General features: G+C 48.7%; 1 protein-coding gene across 1 annotated transcript in view; it reads left to right on the top strand.

The window, feature by feature from the left end:
- AOAH (acyloxyacyl hydrolase) overlaps positions 1-9,947 on the top strand; it is a 148,581-nt gene that overhangs the window by 135,921 nt on the left and 2,713 nt on the right. The window contains exon 21 of the mRNA XM_023532035.1: positions 3,326-3,402. Within this exon, the coding sequence (XP_023387803.1) occupies positions 3,326-3,402 (77 nt within the window). The remainder of the gene's footprint in view (positions 1-3,325; positions 3,403-9,947) is intronic.

The following is a 9,947-nucleotide window of genomic DNA, read 5'->3' as shown; positions in this document are numbered from 1 at the left end:
CTCTGCCCCTCGAATGTGCCTACTGGTGTCTGCAGGTTTGCCGTGACTTGTAACCTTCGCCAAAGTAATAATCACGTGAGAAAACTGTTTTCCACTGTGAAGAGACTGATGGTAGCCTTAGCAACCTGTGACATTTTTTTAATACCTATCAGATTATTCTATATGATAAGCCAGTTCTTCTAAATGCTGAATTCCCTTGTAACGACCCACTAATGTGGGGAAGGGGGCGGAGAGTGATATGTTGTCACTGACATCATTTAGAATTGCTGGAGTGTGGTAATAATGAAACATGGGCCCTTCCCACTGCCCTCCACCCTAGGGTGTGCCCCTGCTCCCTTGCAAAACTTGGGAAGTAAATATCCCTTCTCTTTTCTTTATGCTTTTGTCGTGCAGTTTTCTTTCCAGAATCCCACATCAGCTACTCCAAGGGGAGGAGGAGGGAGTGACCATCCCGTCTCCTTTTCGAAAAGCAGTCACTAATTCTGATGACTGAATTAGGTTCATTTTCTCCAGGCAGTATCGTGTATCGCCACCTCTCCCTGTCTCCAAGGGCCAGGATTTTCAGTGTGGTAGTTAGTAACGCACATAAAACTCGAATCAGAGTGGAAGAAGCCTGGTCTAGCTGTGAGCCGAGGTGCCCAAATTGGATCACTCTAGAGAAAACTCAGGTATAGCCAAGCCTGACTTTCTTAATATCAGGCTCCTAGTAAACATTTCTCTCAGGAAACACAGTCGTGGCTTCAACTATGTTCCCTTAATAGGCTTAAATCAGCTTTCCACTGTGGATTTTCCAGATCGCCAGATCCCCTTAATTCTTCTCTGAATTTTCTCTAGGCCAGTGAAGGCACAGGTTTAGATTCGTGTTGTCACTCAACCTTCTCTGCAAATATGAAGGGTCAAAGGTGTTGGAACGGGCTTCCTTCCCTCACCGCGTGAGAGGCAGTGTGGGTGGTCCGGGTCAGGTGCGTGGCTCGCGTGAGAGGCAGTGTGGGTGGTCCGGGTCAGGTGCGTGGCTCGCTGTATGTCTCTTTCGCGCAATCTCAGCATCCTCCTATTCATCCGCCTCTGAGACTTTTCAGCAGGCTCTGCCTGAGGTCTCGACCAGGCTCAGTGCCCATTGTCTTTTAGCCTGGGGATTCCTTAACATCCGATTGCGATTTTCTTTCCTTCCTTCTTTTCTTCCCCTTTTTAACACCTGTCTGACATAAGGTGAATCCAAACTACGCATACAGGGAGGAGCAGGAAAAAGGACAAGAGGCTCACTGAGAACCTGGATGAAGGAAAGGAGCCCAAAGCAGAACGGAAGCGATGTCGCCTCTGAACTCACGGGGAGGATTGGGAGGCTGGCGTCTTGGTTGATTTTTGTAACAGTGAGCCTGGGAGACTACCAGGTAGAGCGATGAGGCAAACGCTGCATGGAGAGACTCAGCGGGGGGTGAAACGGGCTCTGAATTTGATAAAACATTTCCAAATGCCTGGTGCTCTACTAAGACAGACTTATTATTCAGATTGGATGTGGCTCAGATAGAGAACCAGCATGTAGTTATAAAGTAGAAAAGCAGGACTCCCCCGAAAGAGGAGAGAGTAGGAAGCTGGCCCATCATCTCTCTGGCAAAGGGGTAAGAAAGAGCCTGGACCGAGTGGGGGGGACGGCACGGCAGGCGAGCGCGTACGAGCAGGGATGGGCTGCAGCAGCATTTCACGTCCAGGGAGGGCAGTCTGGGACCCACAGAAGTTTAAAGTGTGGGGTCCAGAGGGAAAGGCAGAGCAGCCAGAATCGAAGCTGAAGCAGAAAGTCTTATTCCAAGGTCATGTCTAAATAAAACAGGCAGCACCGGGCAAGCTGAAGAAGGAGCCAGGCGAGCTTCCCTGAGGCTCTGCTTTTCACAGGGCACCTACGGCCAAGGGCAGGACAGAAACTGTTGGAGTCTGCAAGCTGGTTCCACAGAGCAAATAAGTCTTCATAAAGGTTTCTGTGGTTTGAGCACCACTGTGGCTCTGAGCTTCCTATCAGAAGAGCAGATACAGTCCGGTTCTTCAGAGACATGCATCATTTACCAGCACGAAATGATTTCTCCCTCGGGACTCCGTGTGTTGGGCACATTGGGCAGCATCCTCGATCTGAGTTTCACGAGAAATGCAAAGGCCACTTTCCAATAGCTGCTGCTTCCAGCAACCTCTAGTAAAAAAACCCAGAAGCAAAAAACATGAGTGGCTCGGTGCTGGCCATTCTGCCAGGGACGCAGCCAGCGGGGATCGGAGACACGGCGAGGAGGCCTGCGAACCCCCAGCAGGAATCCTTCCTCCACCTAGAAGTAGATGGGGGAAGGGGGATTTGCAGCCCCTCTGGGGACAGGGATCAGATAGCAAGTGGAGGTGGCATGTTGTGACTTTAGGACTCATTACAAAAGCAGCATGTGGTCGATTCAGCTCCCGAGAAAGTCCAGCTTGTGGAAGCCTCCAGTAGAATTCGCATTCCTTCCCCTGGGGTGAGAGGGGGAGAGACAAAGAAGGCGGACATCCCGGCCCTTGAGGTTCCTGGGAAGGACCGGAGGAAGCTCAGCCGCCCCTGCTTCCCTCCCTGACGGGAGCGAGGACAGGGGCTGCACTGGGAGCCGCAGGTTTCACGTTTTCCTCCCCGGAGGCTCTTTAGGGACTCACATTCCCTGACAGGTTCTGCCTGACCGTGACTCCACCTCGCAGCGTGACGGTGCTGCTGCCTCTGCTCCGCCGACTCTCCGGGTCGCTCGCCCCTGCCGAAGGACCGAAGTGTTATCGCTTCTCTATCACTTTGGGGCTCAAAATATTTTCTCTGTACCCCTCCTCACTCCAAGTGTGATGCTGAGATAATTTTACGTAATTACTTTTCTGACAAGCCGTACGATTTTAATGGCAATCGCTCGGCACGTGCGGGCAGTGGCAGCAAGCGGCGGCCTGCGAAAGGCCACGTCAACGGAACGTTTGACTTTCCCCTCCTGCTCCCGCGGTACTGTCCTCCTGGCCCCTGGGACATGCGATGGACTTAAACTGGTGTAAAAAATTCCAGGGCTCACCTTTCCCCACCCCTTCTCCTCAATACACAAGCCACACGCATCCAATACGCTCCCACATTTTCTCCCTGAGTTAGGAAGAAAAATAATCATACCACGGGAAGATCGTTTCTGTTCAGAAAGTCCTCAGCCCAAGATAAGGACTCGGTGGAGCCATGGCCGAGTGAGAGCTGGCTCAGGCGGGCAGTGGGCAGCTCCGATGACATATTTCACCCAGTCCTTGCTCGCGAACCGCTGGAAGTGTGTCTAACCCTCTGGTCGTGTGTGTCCCGCAGTCACGAAGGAGTGGCAGAGGAGAGGCGGGCAGCCCTGGCAGCTCATCGAGCCCGTCGATGGATTCCACCCCAATGAGGTAGGCACGGTCACACAGTGGCTGCTGGAGACCGTTAGGTTGTTTTTTAATATAATTATGCATTCGTATGTTTGGTTTTTTTCCTGTTTGATTCTAGAAATAATTCGAGGTAATGTACACACAGGTCTTAGATAGAAGCGTCAATAAAAATAAAGTGAAAATCCGAGTAGAAGGAAAACCAGATAGAAATGTTACCTGGCTTCTTGATTTAATGCCTACAATTCATTCTCCTGTAACGTCTGCGGGGGCTTCTGAGAAAACGCCATCGAGAGCCTACAGCATCAGCTCTGTGCTTTCTAGGGGCTGACGAGGTGTAAGTCATGGCCTCCATAAGAAAAAAATAAATCAACTACTGAAAAAAAAATCACAGGAATCCCCGGAAGCGAGATCTGGGAAAAATCGCTTCTATGGATCCTTCTAGAAAAGATGCTGCATGAGAGGAGAGCAAGGGGAGCCGGAGAGCGGGACTCGGTCCCCTCCCTCCTCCGCCCTGTCTGTGATCCTGGCTGCAGCCAGCGAAGGTCCAGTTTTACCTGTTACTCACGCTGGACCGGCTCACGTTCTCTCTCTACGAAAAAATAATGACTACAGATAAAAAGTAGGGGAGTGGTTCTGCCATTGAAAACATTTTTAAAGCTAGAAATGCTCCACAACTAGAGTCTTTCTGACCCAGCCTTTGAAAAGCGGCGATGAGAAAGGTCCAAGCCTGAGACGCACTCCTGGCGTGTTCTCTTGGTGGCCTTGGTCTCGATGGTCGGCCAGGCCACAGGGAGGGCCGATCAGCCCCTCGGGAACCTGAATGGAACTGTAGCCCAACTTCCCCAAGCTCTCGGTTCAGCAAGAACCCATGGGCGGGGCTAATAGAAAAGAAAAACTTCATTGACAGATGAATGAACGGTGGAGTCCCACAGGGGCTGGGTAAATTTTACAGTGAGTATTCGATGCCCATCTCACTGTTTTGAAATAACCAAAGAAATAAATCTAAGTAATACTCTTCAGAACATCTAACTTTTCTGTGTAGCATTTGAAGGAGTTGATCCAAGGGAATTTTTGGCCAGAACCTGGTTAAATATTATAGTCTGCCCCCTACCCCACCCCACCCCCACCGCAAAAAAAAATGATGTCTTTGGTTTTTTGAATAGTTAATGTAGAGACCTTCTTTTTAGAAATAATTAGGTAGTAGTTCTTGTCTTTCTTTGCACAAAAATAGAATTTTACTCTTCTGATTCTATAGAGAAAAGAGATAAAAAGAGATGATAAGACAGGGAGTTAATTAGGAACAAGCTAAAAAGACAGCTTGGTCTTATCCCTTGGGACATATCTGTCTGACCTATCAAAAGACCATCCTGTCTCTGGCTCTTTAAATAATATCAGGGTTCAAAGTCTGCCAACTTGGAGCTCTGTCTTACACTCAGACAGCTTTGCCTATAACTGATTATTGAGAACAGAGTCAAAAGCTGAAAACTGGTATGTGCCGTAACCCTGTGTGATTCCTGAGGGCTTTGTCCACGTGCAGGCAGCGGGAGACAGAGTGGGCAGCGGGAACGGAGCCACACCTAACGTGGGCGACAGTGGATAGCCATGCTGACAGCCTGCCTATTTACCCTGTCTGTCGAGCTGAACAGTCCAGATTGCAACGTGCCTTCTAAAAGTGTTTGTTGAGTGCCTACCCCACATCAAACACTGGAATTCAACAGTGAACAGGAAACCACCACTGCCGTTTAAGGAGATTATGGTGCAGAGTGGGAGATTATTAACTATAAAGTGGTAAACGCCTCCGAATGTGCAAGCTCATGCTGTGGGAGCGCCGTGGGGGGCAGGCCGGGAGGGCGGAGCGTTAGAAGAGGTTTTCCGAGGAGGTAATTCAGAACTCAGACCAGGAACCCGGCATGCGAAGGGCAGAGGGGAGGGGTGACAGAAGGTGCTTTTGCATGAAAGAAAGCACGGCACATTGGAGGAAATAACAGGATAAACTCGTGACTTGAAGCCTTGAATAGGAGCCTCTGGCTGTCCCTGCACAGTCCCCTCCAGATGACCTGCCTTATGGCAGAGACCGTGGTAATGGATCCTTCTAGATAATGGGGCAGCTGTAAGAGTCCATCTCTATTCCATCTTGAAAGAGCCCAGTGGACAAGGTGGGCCTCAGGACCTCGTCCTTGTGGCACAGACATCATGCAAATCCAAACAGCTGACTCAGATCTTTTTCAAACTGCCCTGTCACCAATTCCTGTTACGGAACAAAAAATCAGCTGGTACTGGTCCCTTGCTGCCAGCAGAGGAGCAGGCTTTACATTATTAGTCTACTTCTCCCTAAAACCCTGCTAGAGAAGCCAGGGGAGCATCTGACCACAGTGGGTACAATGGCTCCAGTTAGGGAGACAAATTTAATAAACATAAACATGGCTCATGTTGAACCATTCAAATTTGTGGTTTATACATGATCATTTTTGAGCCAAATTATATTCACTATCTAAACTCTATGCTTATCTTTCAATGGAAAACAAACAAGCGTAGAAAAATTCCCGATATACAGACTGACAACTGCTTTATTTTTTCATCTCGGTTCCAAAATGTAGAACGAGAATTTTGAGAAATATGTTCTTCGACATAAGCGGGGGAAGGAGAAGGCTATAATGCCAGACTCGCTGGCTGACTGGATTTGCTGGGTAGGAGGGAGGCGACTCACAGGACCGGGCGACCGAATGAAAAGAGGTGAAAAGTACCAAGTCAAAGAACTCAGAAGAAGGGGCAGAGTCGAACGTTCTAAATTTGCGGCGCCTGCACAGTATCCAGATGCAACCCTCGAAAGGGCCATTAGATCAAACGAGGGGTTCTGATCTGCGGAGGGGAGCCCAGCCTGGAGACACGGGTTTGGGAATCACCGGCTTCTCGTTAAGAGCTGGAGATATTTGTGGGGATGAGATTGGCCCAAGTAGTCAAATTGCAAAGAGAAATAAAGGTTAGAGAGGATTGGGACTCAGCAAGGGGTTTAGTTATCTGCTGTCGCATACCAAAACGACTTAAAACGACACACGGTTCTTTTCTCACAGTTTCCGTGGGCCAGGAATCCAGGCCTAGCTGAGCTGGATCTTCTGTCCCACTGTCTCTCCCAAGTGCAAGAAAGGTGTCTGCCAGCACTGGGTGCCATCTGCAGGCTTGACTGGGGAAGGATCTGCCTCCAGGCTCACATGTTTGTTGGCAGAATTCAATTCCCTGAGGCCTGTTAAACTGAGGGTCTTAGTTCCTAGCGGGCTGTTGGTGAGAGGCCACCCTGGTTTATCCCTATGTTTGTCCCTTCAACATGGCAGCTCGCTTCATCAGTGAGTGCAAGACAAAAGGCAGCAGAGAGAGTCTGATAGCAAGAGACAGGAAGCACGATTATTTGTCACCTAATCACAGAGTGACATCCATCACTTTTGTCATATTAAGAAGTTAGAGCAAGTGACATCCTAGCCCACTCAAAGAAGAGGGATTACACAGATGTGACCCCCCCCCCACAGGGTGGGGACCATTGCCCATTACAGAAGGACTCACTGGGAAAAAAAAAAAAAACGGGAGATCATTAGATGCCTCTGGCGAGAGCAGGTGTAGTGAAGAGTTGGGCATAGCAGCCCCAAAACTGCTGACAAAACGCAAAGAAAGTTTGACTTAGAAAAGAAATGAATTTGCAAAGACCCAAGACCCAGATTTGTGGCCTGTGCAAGCTGCAGCAATTCGCCCACTTTTTAAATCTCTACAAAGTTAAGCATCTGAAGAGGCATTTGAAAGATCTCTGGGTCTAGAGCTAGACAGTAGTAAACAGAAACCGTTGGAAAAGCTACAGACAGACATACACGAAGTCCAGTTGCCGCGGCTACTCCGGGGCCACCTCGCTGAACGCCCCCGACACCTCCTGCCTTGCTTAGCGGCTTCGCCCAACAAGCCTCTCTGCAAACAACCTCCTCTCCTCCGATAACCCCGGTAGGAACTCACGCCATCCTCTTAACGCTCTCGCCACAAGCAGTACATTTTCCATGACGTCAGTCTCCCTGTTCTTCCTTGAGCCCTGGACCCTGCACACAGCTGGAAGCAGACACAGGACATATGGCCGATGGTTCTGGGGAAGTTGATCCCCCAAAAAGGAAGTTATGCCGGGAGGAGAGTGGAGGGCGGGCCTTCCCGGCCCAGGGACCGTCAGTCAAACAGCTGTCCCTTTAAGCTGGCCCTGCCCGAACATCAGGGAGCCTGTCTATTCGCTTTGCTTTGTACGAGCCAGCGACCGTGGTTTTGGCGATGACGTGGTGCATCAGTACAGAGGGGCTGCAGCTGGGGATTCATGTTTTCCCTTAAATGTGTTTAAATACAACTTACATTGTTGTCACGTTGTAAGTTTACAGTTTTAAAATGAATTGAGACCAAAAGCGACCAGAAACCCACTAGGCTGTGTTTCTGGGCAGATTAAGAAGCCAGAGAAGCAAAGCCAGGCCCTCCCTGTGTTCAAGAGCCATCGCGCCCACACGGCCCAGAAGCATTTTTCCTGTAGGAAAAATAAATTCGAAGTGGATTTTTAACTTCGGTCCTGTAGAACCCCAGAGTTAAATTTAGCAAAGATTCCACTTAAGAGGTATCGAGCCATGAAAAGCTTTGGGCAAAATTTATATAATCGTGCTACAAATTACATTTGTTCTTTTAAAATATTACGAAAAGCTAGTTACTATTTAGGGTTTGATTTTGATGGCAAGAACACACAGGGAGCTGAGCCAGCTCCAGAGGAAGGGACACAGAAGGGCTTCGCTCCATTAACCAGAAAAGCCCGCTCAGCCAGAACTCCGTTATCTCCTCGTGTCCCACTGGACCAGATGTCATCCCCATGCATGTTTAGTAGGGTCAGTGAGAGAGAGAAGCAGCCTATGAAGTCCTCTGGTGCAGCAGACGTTGTGTGCGCTGGCAGAAGGATGCTGTTTGTCCTTGTCCCCTGCCCTGAGGATGAAAGCCAGGGAGATGGGTAGCAAAAAGTCTCCATTGGAGAAATAAATCAGTTTGCATTCATCTGATGGAATACCACGCATCGAATAAAAGTGATGATATTGATCTACCTTTAGTGACACAAGAGTATGTTTGTTATACAGAACAAAGTAAACAATGGCAGATTTAAGATTGTGGGGGCGATGGCTCAGCTGTATGCATTTGTCAACACTCGTGGGAACTATTCACCAAACAGAGTTAATTTTACTGTGTGTAAACTACGCCTCAAAAAGAGCAGACTATAAAATAATATTTACAGAGGGATCCAGTTTGTGTGTGTGCGTGTGTGCACGTGTGTGCATCAGAAAGGCTCCATACCCAATGTCAATGGTGGCTCTTTCTATTATAATTACAGATGGTTTTTATTTATTCTGTTTTTCTTTTTTTGTTTGCCTCTTTAAATTTTTCTCAGATGAATAGGTATTGCTTTAATATTTTAAACTATGAGTAAGGAAGCACAAAAGATACTCGTGTTCCAGGAAGAGCTAATTTGGAGGAATGGGGGGACAGGACGAGGGGCCTGCCCACCGCTGTGCATCATGGGAGTTAGGAGGGGAGCCCATTGGTAAGAAGAGCCCACAGTGGGCGCCCAGCAAATGTTCCTCAGACGAATGAGTGATTACAGTGGGTTGTTTTATCCCAAATCTCTAGTTTAGTAATAACAATGCCGCTCTCATTTTGGAGCCAATATATTAGCAATGCACACACATAAATATTTTAATCTCCACTAGAGTGACAGCCAACTAATTGCTTTCAGACCACGCAGTACCCACATGTTCGATCTGAGCTCTTTCATCTTAACTTTCTTCTCATCCTCACCCTTATCTCTTCCCTTATTAATTTGGATAGAGAAATAAATGACCACAAATGCCTTGGCGCCACGTATTGTTAGGAAGACAGCTTATGTGCATCAGGCTGAAAGGCAATCAACGAAAAAGAACAACCAGTCATTCTCTGCCGACTCGGCAGCAGCCTCCTGTGCTGAGAAACAGCAGGCAAAACAGCCACAAGGCCAGCCCTCTGTCCTCGGGGACGCTGGTCGCTCTGTGTGCGAGATGATCAGACCCTTCCCAGAAACCTGCCAGCCTGACAGTCAGCCCCGTGTGTGTGTTTGTGTGTGTGTGTGTGTGTGTGGTAAATGTGGTGTATGTGGTTGTAGGTATGTGGTGTACGTGTGGTGTGGGGCATGTGTGTGTGTCTATGTGTGTGGTGTGGTATGTGTGCGTGTGGTGTATATCATGTGTGGTATGTGTGTGGTGTGGGGTGTGTGAGTGATATGTGTGGTCTGTGTGTGTGTGTGTGTGTGGTCTGTGTGTGTGTGTGGTGTATATCATGTGTGGTATGTGCATGTGGTATGTGTGTGTGGTATATATCGTGTGGTATGTGTGTGGTGTGGGGTGTGTGAGTGATATATGTGGTCTGTGCATGTGTGTGTGTGTGTGGTCTGTGTGTGCATGTGGTGTATATCATGTATGGTATGTGTGGTGTGGGGTATGTGAGTGACATATGTGGTCTGTGTGTGTGTGTGTGTGTGTGTGTGT

Source organism: Pteropus vampyrus, unplaced genomic scaffold (genome assembly GCF_000151845.1).
Source record: "Pteropus vampyrus isolate Shadow unplaced genomic scaffold, Pvam_2.0 Scaffold75, whole genome shotgun sequence".
Classification (NCBI taxonomy): Eukaryota; Metazoa; Chordata; class Mammalia; order Chiroptera; family Pteropodidae; genus Pteropus; species Pteropus vampyrus.
Note: the sequence above shows the minus strand (reverse complement) of the source record. Positions and strands in the feature narration are given on the sequence as shown.